This window comes from Oncorhynchus kisutch, linkage group LG30, assembly GCF_002021735.2.
Source record: "Oncorhynchus kisutch isolate 150728-3 linkage group LG30, Okis_V2, whole genome shotgun sequence".
In the NCBI taxonomy this organism is placed as follows: domain Eukaryota; kingdom Metazoa; phylum Chordata; class Actinopteri; order Salmoniformes; family Salmonidae; genus Oncorhynchus; species Oncorhynchus kisutch.
The window spans coordinates 12,109,817-12,131,027 of NC_034203.2; the positions used below are offsets into that span (position 1 = coordinate 12,109,817).

Sequence of the window (21,211 nt, forward strand, 5' to 3'; positions counted from 1 at the left end):
ATCAAAAATGGTTTGGTATACTTCCACTGGTATGCCATCCAGCCCTGGAGTTTCCCCCAAAATAAAGATTCTAATTGAATCAAGATGTTCCTCCTCTGTAATTGTGGCTCCACATGAGTCTTTCTGTGCAGATGTTCATTTTACATTATTAATGGGAAGAAGAAGAACAATCGCTTCGGTTAGTGGAGATGGAGGAGACGAACAAAAACATTCTTAAAGTACTTTACTTCCTCTTTCTAAATATCATTAGGTGAATCATGCGTGACTCCATCATTTGTAACAAGTTTCAATTAAAAATAAAAATAAATTGGTAGCATTTCTATGTTGAAGATTGAAAAATAATTTGGTGCATTTCTCCCTGTATTCCATCCAGTTCGTTTTGTTTTTATAATATTTTACACTTGATCTTTCTTGAATAAGTTCCTCAATTGTTTTTGTTTTCGTTTTTTCCTCTAATTTATTCTGTGCCTCTATGGTAGAGTTTCTATTACCATCTAACTGTACTGTTAGTCCTTCAATTTCCTTTGTTAATATGGACTCTTTTGATCTAAATTGCTTTTGTTTTCTAGATGAATGCTGAATTGCATGGCTTCTAAAGGAACATTTAAAAGTGTCCCATACAGTAAGGGGATCTGCTGTACCTATGTTATGTCAGAATAATTCAATAATTCAATAATAAATTATTCTGTCCTAGTTCTAAACAATTGATCATCCAGTAGGCTTTGATTAAATGTACAATATCCTCGCCCTCGTGGAAATTCTGTAAAAGTCATATATATATATATATGCCAATTATGTGATGATCCGACCACATTCTGTCCCCTATCAACCAACACTTTTTGTTTTTACCTGCACCTGTGAGAATGACATAAGAAAGTAGTCAAGGCGACTAGCTTGATTAAGCCTCCGCCATGTATATCTCACTAGGTCAGGGTATTTAAGTCTCCATATATCCACTAATTCCAATATATCCATGACATTCATGATTTCCTTAAGTACCTGAGGGTGATAGTTTGTAGTGTGATTTCCTTTACGGCCCATAGAGGTATTTAAAACCGGAATATCAACACTTAGTATTTTCTTAAATTAACAAAAATGAACTACAGTAACTGTTGGCATTTCATTTTCCCGCTGTACCGAAACTGAACTATGACCCCAGAACCGGAATACTTACCCAACCTGGGTTTTTGGTGGCAAACAGCTTTGAAATCAGCATATTTTGTTTTATGGTTAGTATATTATCCCAAACAAAGTACTCGGGTAGTGAATTGATGTTAGCTTTAGCAATCAAGGAAAGTTAACCTACAAAGCTGGAAGCTACCAGAATCTTCTTGCAATGTACTTACTATAACTGATATGTGGTTGTCCCAACTAGCTACATTATCTTAAGATGAATGCACTAACTGTAAGTCGCTCTGGATAAGAGCATCTGCTAAATGACTCATATGTAAAATGTAATGAGACGATAACTGACTAAATACACCCAGGAAAAAACTATAACTAAACAACAATTATGTTTCATTTCAGTTGACTTAAACACGATGAGAAAAAAAATGACCTGTGACTAAAATCGGATTACTAAATGGATTGGACAAGAGTTTTTGGAGAGATTGAAAGCTTTTTTTGTGGTAAGCACAGTTAATATTAGCAGCACAGATGTGTAGTATAGTTCTGTTCAGTAGTAGGAAGGACACATCACACCTGGCAAACACAGATTGCATCAGCTGGTGAGCTGCGGGGGAGCAAGCGATAAGTATGGGCAGACAGGCTTCGGCTCTGCCTCCGATTATACACACCGCATAGGCGACTCTCTTGCTTCACCTTAGCTAACCAGGCTCCACCAGCCTTCTAGTTAGCTACTCTTTGCTTGGTTAAGAAACACAAAACTGCTTTAATAAGAAAATCAAATAGCAGCATTGAGTTTAAAAGTAAATTAGCAGTCTAGCTATGTTTTTCTCTCCCTAGAGTAGGCTATAGAACAGTAGGTTGTGCCTCTCAACCCTTACAGTTTTCCCACTCCATTCCATCTACACGTTCTGTCCCCAACATAGCCAAGTCTCTCTATTTTCCTCAGAGAAAACTGCTTGTTCCCAGCCCTTAGGCTACAATTCAAAGACATGACCCATAATACCGGCACTACGTTTTTTTCTGTTTATTGTACGTTGGCGGAACGCATTTTGCCGTTCTAAAACTAGGCTACTTGCGGACCTGATCGCGATCTCTCTCTCTCGGGATCGATCGATCTCTCTCTCTCTCTCGGGATCGATCTCTCTCTCTCTCTCTCTCTCTCTCTCGGGATCGATCTCTCTCTCTCTCTCTCTCTCTCTCTCTCGGGAATCGATCTCTCTCTCTCTCTCTCTCTCTAGGGATCGATCTCTCTCTCTCTCTCTCTCTCTCTAGGGATCGATCTCTCTCTCTCTCTCTCGGGACGCATCCTCTCTCCTCTCTCTCTCGGGATCGATCTCTCTCTTCTCGGGACGATTCTCTACGGGATAGATATCTTTCTCCTCTTACTCTCCTCGGGATCGATCTCTCTCTTTCTATATCTCGCTTCTCTCTCTCTCTCTAGCGGATCGATACCTCTCTCCTCTCTCTCTCTCTAGCGGGATTCCTCAAATCTCTATCTATTCAGGATCGATCCTCTCGCTCGCGATCTTATCTCTTCTCAGGATCGATCCCTCTCTCTCGCTCTCTCTCTCTCGGGATCATCTCTATTCTCTTAAGGAATCGACCTCTCTTCTCGCTGGGATCAATCCTCTCTCTCTCTCTTATCGCGGATCGATCCTCCTCTCTCTCTCTCGGGATAGATCTCTCTCTCTCTCTCTGGGATCTATCTCTCCTATCAGGGATCGATCTCCCGGGATCGATCTCTCTCTCGGAGCGATCTCTCTCTCTCTCTCTGGATCGATCTCATCTCCTCTTCTATCTCTCTCGCTCCTCTATCTTCGGGATCGATCTCTCTCTCGGGATCGATCTCTATCTATCTCTCTCTCTCTCGGGATCGATCTCNGATCGATCTCTCTCTCTCTCGGGATCGATCTTCTCTCTCTCGGATCGATCTCTCTCTCTCTCGGGATCGATCTCTCTCTCTCTCTCTCTCTCGGGGATCGATCTATCTCTTCTCTCGGGATCGATCTCTCTCTCTCTCGGGGGAGGCTCGATCTCTCTCTCTCTCGGGATCGATCTCTCCTCTCGGGATCGATCTCTCTCTCTCGGGATCGATCTCTCTCGGGATCGATCTCTCTCTCTCTCTCTCTCGGGATCGATCTCTCTCTCTCTCGGGATCGATCTCTCTCTCTCTCGGGATCGATCTCTCTCTCTCTCTCTCTCTCGGGATCGATCTCTCTCTCTCGGGATCGATTCTCTCTCTCTCTCGGGATCGATCTCTCTCTCTCTCGGGATCGATCTCTCTCTCGGGATCGATCTCTCTCTCTCTCGGGATCGATCTCTCTCTCGGGATCGATCTCTCTCTCTCTCGGGGATCGATCTCTCTCTCTCTCTCTCGGATCGATCTCTCTCTCTCTCGGGGATCGATCTCTCTCTCTCTCGGGATCGATCTCTCTCTCTCTCTCTCTCTCTCGGGATCGATCTCTCTCTCTCGGGATCGATTCTCTCTCTCTCTCGGGATCGATCTCTCTCTCTTCTCGGGATCGATCTCTCTCTCTCGCTCGCTCTCTCGGGATCGATCTCTCTCTCTCTCGGGATCGATCTCTCTCTCTCTCTCTCTCTCGGGATCGATCTCTCTCTCTCTCGGGATCGATCTCTCTCTCTATCGGGATCGATCTCTCTCTCTCTCGGGATCGATCTCTCTCTCTCTCGGGATCGATCTCTCTCTCTCGGGATCGATCTCTCTCTCTCGGGACTCGATCTCTCTCTCTCTCGGGATCGATCTCTCTCGGGATCGATCTCTCTCTCTCTCTCTCTCGGGATCGATCTCTCTCTCTCTCGGATCGATCTCTCTCTCCGGGATCGATCTCTCTCTCTCTCGGGATCGATCTCTCTCTCTCTCTCTCTCTCTCGGGATCGATCTCTCTCTCTCGGGATCGATTCTCTCTCTCTCTGGGATCGATCTCTCTCCTCTCGGGATCGATCTCTCTCTCTCTCGCTCTCTCGGGATCGATCTCTCTCTCTCTCGGGATCGATCTCTCTCGGTCTCTCTCTCTCGGGATCGATCTCTCTCTCTCTCGGGATCGATCTCTCTCTCTCGGGATCGATCTCTCTCTCTCTCGGGATCGATCTCTCTCTCTCTCTCTCTCTCGGGATCGATCTCTCTCTCTCTCGGGATCGATCTCTCTCTCTCTCGGGATCGATCTCTCTCTCTCTCGGGATCGATCTCTCTCTCTCGGGATCGATCTCTCTCTCTCGGGATCGATCTCTCTCTCTCTCGGGATCGATCTCTCTCGGGATCGATCTCTCTCTCTCTCTCTCTCTCGGGATCGATCTCTCTCTCTCTCGGGATCGATCTCTCTCTCTCGGGATCGATCTCTCTCTCTCTCGGGATCGATCTCTCTCTCTCTCGGGATCGATCTCTCTCTCTCTCGGGATCGATCTCTCTCTCTCGGGATCGATTCTCTCTCTCTCTCGGGATCGATCTCTCTCTCTCTCGGGATCGATCTCTCTCTCTCTCGCTCTCTCGGGATCGATCTCTCTCTCTCTCGGGATCGATCTCTCTCTCTCTCTCGGGATCGATCTCTCTCTCTCTCGCCTCTCCGGGATCGATCTCTCTCTCTCTCGGGATCGATCTCTCTCTCTCTCTCTCTCGGGATCGATCTCTCTCTCTCTCGGATCGATCTCTCTCTCTCTCTCTTCTCGGGGATCGATCTCTCTCTTCTCTCGGGATCGATCTCTCTCTCTCTCGGGATCGATCTCTCTCTCTCTCGGGATCGATCTCTCTCTCTCTCGGATCGATCTCTCTCTCTATCGGGATCGATCTCTCTCTCCTCGGATCGTCTCTCTCGGGATCGATCTCTCTCTCTCTCTCTGGATCGATCTCTCCTCTTCGGGATCGATCTCTCTCTCTCCGGGATCGATCTCTCTCTCTCTCTCTCTCGGCGATCTCTTCTCTCTCTCTCTCTCGGATCGATCTCTCTCTCTCTCGGGATCGATCTCTCTCTCTCTCGGGATCGATCTCTCTCTCTCTCGGGATCGATCTCTCTCTCTCTCTCGGGATCGATCTCTCTCTCTCTCTCGGGATCGATCTCTCTCTCTCTCGGGATCGATCTCTCTCTCTCTCGGGATCGATCTCTCTCTCTCTCGGGATCGATCTCTCTCTCTCGGGATCGATCTCTCTCTCGGGATCGATCTCTGCAATAACAAATTTACATAGCCACATAAATCTTATCATGTATTGTTATATACTGTATGTTTGTCATGTTTCTGTTGTTGGAGGAAAAAACAGCAAAAAGATATGTTGGTAGGACAAGGCTATGTCTGACTATAGATTAATGAGGTCATACAAATGGCATGTGACTAAAATGTGACAAAAACGAAAGGGCAAAAAAACATAAATTGGCCCTCCTTTTTTGTCAACTAAATCATTATTCAAATGACAAAAAAAATGGAACTAAGGCTTAATTATATTATAGTCAAACTGACCAAGACTAGATTAAATTGAAAGAAGAGTGCCAAAATGAACACCGTGTCACATTATTCAAGTGTGTCAACTTCTGTGCAGTATTAGTGAGGCGGTAACATGGTGCAGCCCAGACTCACAGTGTGGATAGCAATGACTAAGTGGAGCAGGAACGTTGCGGCTATAATAAGGGGTCGGCTGCACTGATAGACAGGCTTGATCCATTAGACAGAAATACCGAAAGTAAAAATAAAAAAATAGAGTACCGAACCGTTTCTCATGTTCTAGTATCAAAAAAGTCAAACGTTTTGGTATACCGTACAACACTATACTGTAATCTACTGAACTATACTCTACTGTACTGAACTTTAGTATACTCTGCTGTTCTGTATTGTACTGCACTGTACTCTACTGTGATGTCCAAACCTGTGAAACATGAGGAGAATGACATTTACAGTATGTCCATAATTATGCATTTCTGTATAGTACAGATCAAGGACCCGTGATGTCATTCCGTTACCGTAATTCCGTTACTGTGTATAAATCTACTTCACTAAAATAGATTTTTTTCAAACTCAAGGTGCCATGTCATAGCTGACAACCCAATTTTCTGCAGACATCTTTTAATCTTAATTAGATGTTTTTGGAAAACGTGGTCGCAATAAAAACCTGAGGGAGGTTTAACCGTAATTCCGTTACCAAGGTTTGCATCTGCACAGTTCTTCCACTACATTTGTCTTTGTAAACTTTTCAAGGCGAATTGTTAAAAGTAGTCCTTGTGCATAGACTTGTATGGTTTGTTAAACTTTGAAATCAATGTTAATGTTTGGCATACATTATAAAGTGAAAAAACTGAGTCAAAGCGTAAGTCTGTTCATGTTTAATTGCCCTGGGGTAAAATGCTATGCATGGACCTGTCATTGTAAATGACTGGGTTGTCATTGTAAAGCACACTGGGCCATGCGTCTGGCTTCTGAACAGACAGCCCCTACTAAGGTCAATGTTCGGGCCTATCACTCATCACATCCTTTCAGCTCAGAGGAACGTCGCCATGTTGTCATTTCAGACCCTGCCCTCCCCCGCTGTCTCCTCTCAACAGCGTCACGCTGAGAGAATCACCTTCGGCAACTAAGGCAAAGAGGAAGAGGAGGAAAAATGTCATGTCATAAGGACAAGCGTGTTGTTTTGAATTGCAGTGGCTAAGAATGGGTCAAGTAAAACCTGTGTTAAAGTGAGATGTAGTGGGGATGATTTGGGAAGAGCTGTCTAAGTGACGTAGTGGTAACAACAACAAAAATGTGGCTAAACTATAAAGTGGCCGATCGAGATAAGACTAACAACTACCGATATAAACGGAAACGTGACTATTTTTTGAAATGTATTGTTTGCGTTTTGGTTGCATTTTAATGTAGGCCTATAGGGAAGACAGGCCATGTCTGCCTCCTCCTTCATGTATTGCAGCCTGCCTCAGCCTCACCACTGTCTGGCTCACTAGTACCCTCTGTAAAGCAACATTATGATGAGAACTTCGTAGCTTAGGAGCTCCCTCCTACTGGAGTCAGGCTCCATTTAACATTAGCTTGTTACTTACATCCTTCTGGCTCATACCAGCCAGAGCCCTTTAACGTTACGGCAATAAAAGTATCTGCCGGCTGCTAGCGGGGGGGGGGTTTATGTAGACACAGCAGAGTGGCAGACCTTTTCTGTCCGACAACTTGCAAACCCACTCCCAGCAGCATCTCCAGTTAGGCTACTTACCGTTGAGCTGCTAAAGCCCGACTCCGAGCTGGGGTCATTTGTTTCACATCTCCACTGGCCCTCGACCTGTGCCGCAACAGGGTGGAGTTAAGGCTCTTCCAGACATGCCGTGGTAAGCGGCGAAGGTCTCATAGACCTTGGGCTAGGGGGCTATGGCTACGGGCGGCAAAACGCAAATTCGGTACTCAAGGTGCCATAATATGAAATTAGGTCTTTACTAATAAACATTGTTTGATTGGTTGACAAGATGAACTATGTTTAAATGACAACATTTGAGCTGACAACAACTGGGACCACTGGACACACGGTAGGCAGATTTGTACGCGGTTCAATTGTCATTTACCACGGCCCGTGTGTAAGCGCCTTTAACCGTTTGAGAGAGTGGGGACTGTGCTGCTAACAAGGCATATCTGTGGGGCACTGGCAAACATAACGAACAAACAACTGTTCATGATTCCACTCGTTCACAATGAGGTGGGCGTGATTAGAACTCAGATCACGAATACAAGGATTCTGCCTCCCGAGTGGCGCAGGAGTCTAACGCACTGCACTACAGACCCGGGTTCAATCCCAGGCTGTGTCGCAGCCGTCAGCGCACAATTGGCCCATCTGGGTTAGGGGAGGGTTTGGCCTGCCGGGATGTTCTTGTACCATCGCGCTCTAGCTACTCCTTGTGGCGGGCCGGGCGCATGCACGCTGACTTCGGCCACCAGTTGTATGGTGTTTCCTCCGACACATTGGTGCGGCTGGCTTCCGGGTTAAGCGAGCAGTGTGTCAAGAAGCAGTGCGGCTTGGTATGGTTGTGTTTCAGAGGGTGAATAGCTCTTGATGGGACTGTAAGACTGTAACTACCAATTGGATGTAAAAAAATATATATAATTTAAGTGTTTATATATACAGTATATATAAGGATTCTGAGCTTTGATCAACACTGGGAATGTAATAATAAGTGATTAAATGCTAAATAACAAAATAAAAGGTGAGTAAATGGTGTTTACCCTCCACTACATCCCTGGTTGTCAGGCAAAGTGTTAGTTTTGTTTTGCTTTGTGTTCGACCTCAGCTTGTCAGTGAATATTATATTTTCAGGCAAGTGACCTGATGGAAAATTGCTATTGATTAAAAAGAGGACAAACTCACTGCTTTGGTATCTCAATGCTGAAAGCCACCCGCAAAACACACACACACACACTTTCCTCTCCTACTCCTCAGCAATGGCTGTCACTGCTCTGAGCTGGTTCAAGCCCCTGTTACTTTGGGCTTTTGCTGTTGGGCGGCAGGTAGCCTAGCGGTTAAAGTGTTGGGCCAGTAACCGCAAGGTCGCTAGTTGGAATCCCAAGCCGCCGAGGGGATTTTTTTTTCGATGTGTCCATGAGCAAAACGCTTAACCCTAATTGCTCCAGAGTTGCTGTTTAAAATGGCAGATCCTGGCCGTGACCCCACTCTCCGAGGATGTCTCGGGGAGAGTTGGGATATGGAAAAAACACATTTCCAATTCATACAGGTGTATTAAAGATGCATTATAAAAGGTTTTGCATCATTTCAACCAATCATTTTGAAAATAGTGCTCACGAGCCCAAACCAGTCCGCGAAAAATATGCACATCCATTTCGTACGATGTGGTTACGTCCTGCAAAAAAATAAATATGCAATTCCATTTCATACAATATGTTACAAATTTGTAAGTGGTTAAGATCCCATTCAATCGCTTTAACACACATTTGTGAAATAAGACAAAAATGAGCACCCACCAAATTATAATTCTTACTAAACCTTGAGTGGAGGCTTGTGCTCGGCTGTTTGAGCCAAAACCAAAGAGGAGAAACACAAAAAACAAACTTTCCGCTAACGAAAGGCAAAAGGAAAACAGGAAAACTGTTTCGGTTTGAATTTGAGCTTAAATCTTTTATATGAGATGACAGTACAGGATGTGACCTTTTATTTGAAGGTATTTTCATGCATTCGGAAAGTATTCAGACCCCTTGACTTTTTTCAAATTATGTTACAGCCTTATTCTAACATGGATTAATTCTGGGGGATTTTCTCATCAATTTATACACAATACCCCATAATAACAAAGCAAAAACAGGATTTTAGATTTTTTTTAAATAATTTATAAAAAAATGAATTAAAATAAAGGTCACATTTACATATGTATTCAGACCCTTTACTCAGTACTTTGTTGAAGCACCTTTGGCAGTGATTACAGCCTTGAGTCTTCTTGGGTATGTCACTACAAGCTTGGCACACCTGTATTTGGGGAGTTTCTCCCATTCTTCTCTGCAGATCCTCTCAAGCTCTGTCAGGTTGGATGGGGAGCGTCACCGCACATATATTTTCAGGTCTCTCCAGACATGTTCGATTGGGTTCAAGTCCGGACTCCGGCTGGGCCACTCAAGGACATTCAGAGACTTGTACCAAAGCCACTCCTGCGTTGTCTTGGCTGTGTGTTTAGGGTCATTGTCCTGTTGGAAGGTGAACCATCACCCCAGTCTGTTCTGAACACTCAGGAGCAGGTTTTCATCAAGAATCTCTCTGTGCTTTGCTCCGTTCATCTTTGCCTCGATCCTGACGAGTCTCCCAGTCCCTGCAGCTGAAAAACATCCCCACGGCATGATGCTGCCACCACCATGCTTCACCGTAGGTATGGAATCAGGTTTGTGCCAGATGTGACAATTGGCATTCAGGACAAAGAGTTCAATCTTGGTTTCATCAGAACAGAGAATCTTGTTTCTCATTGTCTGAGAGTGTTTTAGGTGCCTTTTGGCAAACTCCAAGTGGGCTGTCATGTGCCTTTTACTGAGGAGTGTCTTTCATCTGGCCACTACCATAAAAGGGCTGATTGGTGGAGTGCTGCAGAGATGGTTGTCCTTCTGGAAGGTTCTCCCATCTCTCGAGAGGAACTCTGGAGCTCTGTCAGGGTGACCATCGGGTTCTTGGTCACATCGCTGACAAAGGCACTTCTCCCCCGATTGCTCAGTTTGGCCTGGGGGCCAGCTCTAGGAAGAGTCTTGGTTCCAACCTTCTTCCATTCAAGAATGATGGCCACTGTGTTCTTGGGAACCTTCAATGCTGTATAAATGTTTTGGCACCCTTCCCCACATCTGTGCCTCATGAATGAATCATGAATAATGATGCGTCCTGACTCTGTGGTCACTAAAGATCCCATGGCACTTATCATAAGAGTAGGGGGTGTTAACCCCGGTGTCCTGGCTAAATTCCCAATCTGGCCCTCAAACAATCACGGTCACCTAATCATCCCCAGCTTCCAATTGGCTCATTCATCCCCCCTCCTCTCCCATTGCTGGTCCCCAGGTCATTGCTGTAAATGAGATTGTGTTCAGTCAACTTACCTGGTAAAATAAGGGTTAAATAAAAACAAAAAAATGAGTGAGAAAATTACAGAGGTAAAAATATCATATGCCCCAACCTCCCTGTATTGGTAATGGTGAAGAGGGTAGTGTGTTTTAGGGTAATGAAAAGTAGCAGCAAGGTATATGGTGGGTGTATGTGTACGTATGTGTGTGTGTGTGTGTGTGTGTGTTTGTGGCATCTGTACCTGTGTGTGTGAGTGAGTTATGGGTGTGTGTCGATATCAGAGGAGGCTGGTGGGAAGAGCTATAGGAGGACGGGCTCGTTGTAAAAGGCTTGAATGGAATCAATGAAACGGTATCAAACACATCAAACACATGGAAACCACATGTTTGACTCCATTTGAATTCTTCCATTCCAGGCATTACAATGAGGCTGTCCTCCTATAGCTTTTCCCACCAGCCTCCTCTGGTGTGTATGTGTATATGTGTGCGTGTGTGTGGATCGAGACCTGTGAGTGTGCATATAGCCAGTACAGGTAGAATCAATAGAGATAGTCCGGATAGCCATTGATTAGCTATTCAACAGTCTAATTGCTTGAAAATCAAAGCCTGTTGTTCCGAGACATGATGCTTCGGTACCACTTGTTGGAAGGTAGCACAGAGAACAGTCCATGGCTTGGGTGGCTGAAGTCTTTGGCAATTTTCTGTGTTTTCCTTGGACACCAACTGCTATATAGATCCTGTATGGCAGAGAGCTCGGCCCCAGTGAATTACTGGCGGTGATGCAGAGGGCGTCCGCACCACCCTCTGTAGAACCTTACGGTCGAGGGCGGTGCAGTTGCTGTACCAGGTGGTGATGCAGCCCATCAAGATGCTCTCAATGGTGTAGCTGTAGAACTTCTTGGAGGATCTGAGGGCCCATGTCAAATCTCTTCAGCCTCCTGAGGAAGAAGCGGCGGCGCTGTTGTGCTCTCTTCACAATTGTGCGGGTGTGTGTGGACTGGCCCTACTCTACAACTGACACTACTCTACTACTGACACTACTCTACCACCGGCCCTACTCTACCACCGGCCCTACTCTACTACTGGCCCTACTCTACTACTGACCCTACTCTACTACCGGCCCTACTCTACTACTGGCCCTATTCATACTGTAACTAACACGCTACTCTCTCCCTTTCCCCATCTCAAACAAACACAGACACACACACACATTGCGCAAGCGCATTCACTCTCATAACAAATTACTCTCTCCAACAAAATACACAGGGGGATGGACAATGCTGGAAATAAGTCAGCCCAGTTCCTGGTGCTCGGAATGTGTCACATCATGGAAGACAGGCCGCAGGACACAAGGCAGCTGCAGTCACTAGGACTACAGTATCCTCCATTGAAAAACAACAGCCCTGTCCCCACTGAAAACAGACAGTACTGTAGGAAGATTGGAGGCCACTGGGGATAAGGGTAGAGGGGTGGTGGTGCCATACACATCCACACACAGATGTTTGGTCTCGGTCGAGAAATCGCAGGTACTGTTGTTGTTGTGAGGAATTCTGCACGCACGCACACACACACAGGTGTTGAGACAAGGAAGGGACTGGAGTAGTAATGAGTACTCAGGGGGATACTATCTGCTAGCTGTACTGCCTATCTGTCATCAGCTCAGATAAGCTCAGTCCTGCATGTAGACACACCCGAACACACACACACACTCTGCCTTGACTAACACATGACTCAAACACACACAAAACATGTCAAATGAACAGTCTCATAAAAGTACTAGCAAGTTTCCCACCGGGCACACCGTCATTTAAATGTGGATAATTCGGGTAATTTGGTGGAGACATTGATCATTGAGATTACAACCTATCACCCACTCAAAAAGACAGCCAAAAGTTAGTTGAATTTCCAATATCTTACCACTATGGTTCGAATTTTCTAAAAGCACAACCAAATTCCAATGGAAAAACTGTCTGATTGGTGTTTCCCCTATATGAAATCATGGCCGCCACTGCAACATAATAATAAATATAATAATAACAACAAAACAATCAAATAACAACATTCTGATATAAAGTATGTAGAAAAGATAATGGAGCAATACATTTGAGAACTAACGATCACCAAAATAAAAAGTAGACAGGGAGAATAAAATAAAAAGTAAAATGTCATTGCATAGGGCCCCCCATTCATTTCGTTATCTTTGAGTCATTCAGATAACATAAGAACAAGACATGGCAAAATGTGTAGAATTGCAGAAAATTAGTTTAAAAACTGCTAAATGTTCTCTCTGCCCCATGGCAAAATGTGTAGAAATGCAGGAAACTTAGTTTAAAAACTGCTAAATGTTCTCTCTGCCCCATGGCAAAATGTGTAGAAATGCAGGAAACTTAGTTTAAAAACTGCTAAATGTTCTCTCTGCCCCATGGCAAAATGTGTAGAAATGCAGGAAACTTAGTTTAAAAACTGCTAAATGTTCTCTCTGCCCCATGGCAAAATGTGTAGAAATGCAGGAAATTACAGCGGCTGACAAAAAAATCATAGTGGAAACACTGTCAGATTTTTGGTTTAGCTGTCACCCAAATGTCTATCACTGCGCTTTCAAACATTTAAAAGCGCAGCGAAGTTCAAATGGGAACGCAATGTCAGATATTTTGTGTTTTTATACAACAGTCCTTTGTCTAATAGAAGAACCAAATGACCTGGATTGCAATTGAGATGACATTAAAAAGTACATGGTACAAGTGACAAATGCCATTCGAGATTCTACTCAGATTATTACAGCAATTGTGAAGTTCTCCAAAGACCTGCGACGACCTATGCATGCTATCTTGAACATGCACGCTTTATATGATTACATAAGAAATGTATAGTAACAGAAACCTCAAAATGTGGCCATTGATGTGTTCGTCTTTTTTCCCCCTTTTTCATGATATCCAAGTTGGTAGTTAGTCTTGTCCCATCGCTGCAACCCCTGTATGGACTCGGGGGAGGGTCGAGAGCCATGCGCCCTCCGAAAAACGCTACCGTGCCAAGCCACACTGCTTGCTTGACCCGGAAGCCAGCCGCACCAATGTGTCGGAGGAAACCCCATACAACTGGTGACCGTGTCAGCGTGCAAGCGACCGGGCCGCCACAGGAGTCACTAGAGCACAATGACATCCTGGCCGGCCAAACCCTCCCTAACCCGGACAACGCTGGGCCAGTTGTGCACCACCTCACGGATCTCTCTCGGGTCGGCTGAGACACAGCCTGGGATCAAACCCGGGTCTGTAGGGACGCCTTAGACTACTGCGCCACTCGGGAGGCCTGTGTTACTCATGGTAATGTTGAATGTTAACATTAGCTTGTATTTCAAAAGTAATATTGAATTGTGTTTGGTTGACAACGCAACCAAACATCAACATTTGAAGGAGATTTATCTTCAAACAAACACAATTCATTCAATATCAGTAAATATCATTACATTTGAAATCAACCAGAGCTATTGTACTGTCTATTTTTTTGTTGCATTTCTGGGTTGAAATTAAACAATAGTTTTTAAGTGGAGCACTCGCAATAATCACTTTCACAATAGCACATTGATAATAGTCAGTAACAAATATCATAGCTCTGCTTGGTTAAAACCCTGGATGGCAGACCTAAGGATAGCTGTAGAAAGATCAATTCTCCAGTAGCAGGTGCTGCCCAGCTTGTTTTTTTTCCCCCTGAGAGTGGATATAACGTTGAAGACCTGACATTGTTTCAAAGGTAAAAATTCAACCTATTTTATACAAGGTTGGTCAATGTTGAAATCTGGTTACCGTGACGACACAATCCCATAGTTGAAATTTCACCCTAAAAACAAAACATGATGTTGATAACTCTTCAAATCCAATGTATTGTCCACGCAGATTCCACGTTACAATAAGTCAACAAATAACTTTGGAACAACGTTGACTCAACCCGTTTCTGGGTTGTCACTGTACACGTTCATGGATTGGTATGTTGTTTCTCTGGCTAACTACAAGTTATCTCCAACCCCTCTCCCCCAATGTGTAGAGACCATTTTCCACCCCATAGTATCCACCCCATCATCCAATCTAAGTCCTTTATTTTACATACATGTAAATCACCTCATACACAGACTGCCTAGCAGTTACCTGTCCCACATATACAGGTCCGAAGGTGTATGTGTAACAAACTACAAACATGCCTGACCGCAAACTCCCATTGACGTAACCATTTAACACAGGACTCTTAGTCACGCATGTACACTTCAAGTTAGCATTGAACCCACAGGTACGGTAGGGAGACCTGCAGTAGCATTGCAATCTATACCGACCAGAAATAGAAAACACAACAATTTCAACATTTTTTGGGGTGATTTACAGTTCATATAAGGACATCGGGTCAATTAAAATAAATAAATTAGGTCCTCATCTATGGACGTCACATGATTGGGCAGGGGCGCAGCCATGGGTGGGCCCGGGAGGGCATAGGCCCACCCACTAGGGAGCCAGGCCCAGCCAGTCAGAATGAGTTTTTCCCCTGAAAAGGGCTTTATTACAGACAGAAATACTCCTCGGTTTCATCAGTTGTCCGGGTGGCTGGACTAAGACGATCGGGCAGGTGAAGAAGCCGGATGTGGTCCTCGGCTGGCGTGGTTACACGTGGTCTGCGATTCGGAGGCCGGTTGGACGTACTGCCAAATTCTCTGAAACGGCTTATGGTGAAGACATGAAGGTTCTCTGCCAACAGCTCTGGTGGACATTCCTGCAGTCAGCAGGCAAATTGCACACTCCCTCAAAACTTAAGACATCCGTGGCATTGTGTTGTGTGACAAAACTACACATTTTAGAGTGGCCTTTTATTGTCCCCAGGACAAGTGTAATGATCATGCTGTTTGATCAGCTTCTTGATATGCCACATCTGTCAGGTGGATGGATTATCTTGGCAAAGGAGAAATGCTCACTAACAGGGATGTAAACAGATTTGTGCACAAACTAGAGAGAAATAAGATTTTGGTGAGTATGGAACATTTCTGGGATCTTTTCTTTCAGCTCATGAAACATGGGACCAACACTTTACATGTTGCATTCATATTTTTGTTTTAGTTTAAATGGACTCACACATTTCACGACAGCTTGCTCAGAAATCCAATTAAAAGGTCTGCTAACGATGTACTCTAAATGAAGAGAGGCTAATGAGTCACAAAGCTGTGATCAGGCTCATGGCAGATGGATTGGTTTATTAAAAGGCATTAGTTAGCACCGAGCCTGTCAAGACTACGCAGGTGTAACAGAGGTATTTGGGAGTACCACACTTGTGTGTGTTGGTCTTTCTCTCATGCTCACACACACATATATGTGCATACTCTCTCACACACACACACACACACACACACTCTCACGGCCCCTTTAGTTAGACTGCAGGTGTTCAATTCGGACTACTTTATCAAGCCCCTGGAGTGTCGATCTTCCTCCACTCCATAACATCCACGAATAAAGATTTATTAGGACACAGGTCAAGGACCATAGAAAAATCATTTGGGTCAGGACTAAAGAGGAGATCTAAGAGAGGGGTAACACGTATGAGGAAGCCAAGCTCCAGAAACTGACAGCAACATCTGTTAAGAGACCACCACACCTTGTGGCCAATGTGCAGACTGAGACCGAGGGAAGGGCGGCGAGAGAGAGAGATGGACAGAGAGGGCGAAACAAAATGATACAGACTGACGGTGAGAAAGAGAAGGGGAGAAAGGAAAAGAAACAGAGAGAGAGAGAGAGAGGGAGAGAGAGAGAGTGTGAGAGAGAGAGAGAGAGAGAGAGGGAGAGAGAGAGAGGGAGAGCGAAAAAAGAAAGAGGAGGCGAGGGCGAATAAAAAAAAGGGGGCAAAGAGAGAGAGGAGAACTGCTTTGTGGTCCGGCAGACTTCATTCTTATTAAAGCTGACGGCTCCATTCAGATGAGAAACATCTAAAATATTGAAATTGTCTGACAGAGAAGCAGCCACATTTGTCCCGATACATTTAAACCAAATCAAATGTGTCGCTGCAGGGTAGAGAGAGAGAAAAGGAGAGAGGGAGATAATGCCTTCGACTGTGAGACGCATCATGAAAATTAATACCTCCTGTCATGGGGACACACTTTCATTTTTCCACCCTGCTGCGGTCCCTACCTCCCCGACCTGTGAACAAAGCTTCAGGTGAGCCCGGTGTGTGTGTGTGTGTTCATTTTTTCTCTCTCTCTCTCTCGCCATTTTCAGTCATGCATTGTGTTTCCCAGTGGCCATAGTTGTCAATGGTCCATGAGGATTTCACTTTCTGTCAGCACTACTGTTACACAATGAAGCCGCCTGTTATTGGAAGGTTAAAGAAACACTAAAACACACACACATGCCATTGACCTCTCAACCCCTGCTCTACACCCCCCATCCACACATACACTCACAAATGCACTCACACGCATGCACACACGCACACACTCAAAACACACTCGCTCTCGTTCTCTATCCCACTCTTTCTCTCAGTCTCAATTACAGCACTCCAGCTGTCCGTAGGGGAGTGGAACGGCTTGCTGGGATATGTAAGTCCTCCAGAGCCCCCACTGTAATTGGGTGGACTTGTCTGCTGACAACTTGCCATTGGTGAAGAATGGAGAGATTGGGAAAGTGGTGTGTGTGTGTGTGTCGGGGCTGGGGGTGCATTGTTGTGTGTGTGTGTGCTGATGTAAGAAATAGAGGGAGAGGCGGAGTGTGCCTCTGATCAAAGTGTGTGTGAGTGTTTGTGCGAGAGTGAATGTGTATGTGTCAGAGCTCAATGCTGCATGAAAAGTTTTTCCAGCACAGATTGAGCAGTGCTGACCAAAGGGACCCACTGGGGCCATTTGACCAGCTGGACGGAGCACACATACGCACACCAGCCCAGTTTACTGACTACTCCTCTCCACCCCACGCCTCATCACGCTCAATCTAATGAGGCATGCTGGGTAATTAACGCCTAAATTAAGTGGCTCATTTGCATAGCTGTCCGGCTTAACAAAGGCCTGACGTCCCCTTTACAAAACCAGTACACCATGAAACGAAGATGTTACTCAAAGACAGGGGCTGGGGGCCAGGAGGGGGGGGGGGGGTAGAGAAAGGGTAAAGGAGAGTTAGGGATCAGTTAAGGGTGGGAAGAGATGAAGAGAGGGGGGAGAAAATGGGACAGAGAGCGAGACGGAGAGAAACAGAGGAGAAAAGAAAACATCTTACATTCACATGGGCCAGTAATCCTTTGAAATGCAAAAACATCTCAACAGAAGACACTTGAGAGAGAGAGAGAGATAAAGAGAGAGAGATAAAGAGAGAAAGAGAGAGAGAGATAAAGAGAGAGAGAGATAAAGATAGAGAGAGTTGAAAGAGCACATTTGTCCTTTCTCCATCTCATCTCTCTGCCTGCCCAAAGACGTCAGCTGAGCAGAAAGGCAGAAGAGAGAGAAGAGAGAGAAGGAGAGAGAAGAGAGAAGGAGAGAGAGAAGGAGAGAGAAGGAGAGAGAGAAGGAGAGAGAAGGAGAGAAGAGAGAAGGAGAGAGAGAAGGAGAGAGAAGGAGAGAGAGAAGAGAGAGAAGAGAGAAGGAGAGCGAGAGAGAGAGAAGGCAGACGGAACAGTTCCCAGGCACTGCCGTGTTCTTAAGTCACCGTGTGAAAAGCCTGAGTTATGCTCCCTCGTTCCACTTCAACAATTTATGTACCACTCAGATAATGCTGCTTCTCCGGAAAAGGCACCCATAAATCTGACCCTGTCTTTCAGCGCTCTTGTCTCTCTCTCACACTCTCTCTCTCCCCCCTGTTGTGGTGTATGTCTGGGTTTTCTTTGTTGGAAATGCAACAAAAGATAAGGCTTTGTCAGATAATGCTGAATGATCTTTGTCTTCGGGTTGTCACACAACCCAAATGTGATCACTCTCTCAGAGATATCTCACCTTCACACACACACACAGTTCAGGAGTCTTTCTTTCCTTGCACCTACATTTTGATAATGTCACATTCAATGCAAGTGGGAGTGAATACCATCACTGTAACGTAATACCAATCATCCACCTTCTCACACTGACATTACTGTTGTGGCGGGAGTCAAGGCACACGTGAGGATAAGGCCTCTGCCAAAAAGGTCTGGACCTTTTTGACACGGGCGGTAGTTTCCCTTTCTAAAAGCTGCACGGTTGCAGGTTCAAGCATCACTTTAAGTAGTTTTACCCAGGAAATCACTGAATCACAAATAGAGGATGAACCACTGTTTATTACAGTTTTTCCTCCTTTCTCAGCGGACCAAGAGGAATATGCAATCTGAATCAAGAGAAGAAAAAAATAACACTGTTTACTTACAGATACATTTTCCAGCCCAACCCCATTGTCTCACCCTTGAGACTCAATTAAGACTCGCTGTGCACCCCCGACGCCCTTTTTAAACATGACTCTGCAGTCATTTGTTTACTTTGAAGGCGAGAATAGGACGAAGCATTATTACAGATAGCATATCTACCATAAACCCCTTTCATGTCTAATACTATAGCCTAGTCTACAAACCCCTTTCATGTCTAATACTATAGCCTAGTCTACAAACCCCTTTCATGTCTAATACTATAGCCTAGTCTACAACCCCCTTTCATGTCTAATACTATAGCCTAGTCTACAACCCCCTTTCATGTCTAATACTATAGCCTAGTCTACAACCCCCTTTCATGTCTAATACTATAGCCTAGTCTACAACACCCTTTCATGTCTAATACTATAGCCTAGTCTACAACCCCCTTTCATGTCTAATACTATAGCCTAGTCTACAACCCCCTTTCATGTCTAATACTATAGCCTAGTCTACAAACCCCTTTCATGTCTAATACTATAGCCTAGTCTACAAACCCCTTTCATGTCTAATACTATAGCCTAGTCTACAAACCCCTTTCATGTCTAATACTATAGCCTAGTCTACAAACCCCTTTCATGTCTAATACTATAGCCTAGTCTACAAACCCCTTTCATGTCTAATACTATAGCCTAGTCTACAAACCCCTTTCATGTCTAATACTATAGCCTAGTCTACAAACCCCTTTCATGTCTAATACTATAGCCTAGTCTACAAACCCCTTTCATGTCTAATACTATAGCCTAGTCTACAAACCCCTTTCATGTCTAATACTATAGCCTAGTCTACAAACCCCTTTCATGTCTAATACTATAGCCTAGTCTACAAACCCTTTTCATGTCTAATACTATAGCCTAGTCTACAAACCCCTTTCATGTCTAATACTATAGCCTAGTCTACAAACCCCTTTCATGTCTAATACTATAGCCTAGTCTACAAACCCCTTTCATGTCTAATACTATAGCCTAGTCTACAAACCCCTTTCATGTCTAATACTATAGCCTAGTCTACAAACGCCACAGAGCTGGACAGTGGTGTGTGAACGGTCAATGAGGTCCCTATTCTATCCATGGCATCGCTGCCTTATTTGAAGCACGCACCAGCCAATTATTGACTATAAATTGATAGTTTAGATGATGTTGTTTGCCAAGCTTCTGAGGTCAATAGAGTGCAACTTCCAAGGGGCTCGACAAGATTCATGTTTTGCAGTCTGCGGGAACGCTTTTGTTGAATGATTCATTTCATACATGACTCTTATTTTCTAAAAAATACATTGCACAGCGTGAGTTCAAACAGGAAAGAAACATCTGTAAATCGTTGTGAAGTCTACGCTCGCGTCCGCCAATGCCTCAGCATGCAGAATCACAATCTGTAAGCAACTCCCTTACCTTTTCCAGCGAGAATGCAGGACAGCCCGAAAACCACCCAAACCAGGGCAAATGGCACTCCAAGCATCTTCATGATGGGAGAACCAAGACAAGACGACCTGTCTCTCTCTCCTTCACTTGATATCCCTTACTTTCTTGCGATATCTGTTCGACAACACCTTCTCAATGCGAGGTTAGCGGGGAACTGACGCTGACTGCGAGAGAGACTGAGAGGAGTGGCAGTCCTACTAGGTGGAGCGGTGCTTTGACGTGGCTGGCTGATGTTTTGATATTGGGAGGGACCGGCACAGATTTCAGTGCGCCCCGGGACTAGAATTCCACGTCATGCAGGGAAAAATCTAACATCTAGCAGCTTTTAGGCTATCATAATTTCCTCTACTTACGATGTGTTCGATTTGATTAACCTATCCATTGAACTGTGCCTATGTAATCATCACCACCGCCAGCATTTACTCACAAATATATTATTAATGGAATCGATTGCATTCTGGTGCAGCCTATAGAGAGAGTATAGGAGTCTTTGAGTTCATGTGGAGATTGGGCAAGGTGAAGTGACTAAACGGCTTGGAGTAACCCTGGATTGTAAACTGTCATGGTCAAAACATGTTGATACAACACGATGTGGGGAAGTCTGTCCATAATAAAGCGCTGCTCTGCCTTTTTAACAACTATCAATCAACAAGGCAGGACCTACATGCTCCTTTTGTCGCACCTGGACTACTGCTCAGTCGTGTGGTCAGGTGCCACAAAGAGGGACCTCGGGAAAATGACAATTGGCCTAGAACAGGGCAGCACAG

The 21,211-nt window shown here is 44.8% G+C and overlaps 1 protein-coding gene across 1 annotated transcript in view; it reads right to left on the reverse strand.

Annotated features, from left to right (window-relative positions):
- LOC109875229 (calsyntenin-2) overlaps nt 1-20,697 on the reverse strand; it is a 265,219-nt gene extending 244,522 nt beyond the window's left edge. Inside the window, exon 1 of the mRNA XM_020467488.2 lies at nt 20,415-20,697. Within this exon, the coding sequence (XP_020323077.2) occupies nt 20,415-20,487 (73 nt within the window). The 5' untranslated portion in view covers nt 20,488-20,697. The remainder of the gene's footprint in view (nt 1-20,414) is intronic.
- Between the last annotated feature and the right edge of the window lie 514 nt (nt 20,698-21,211).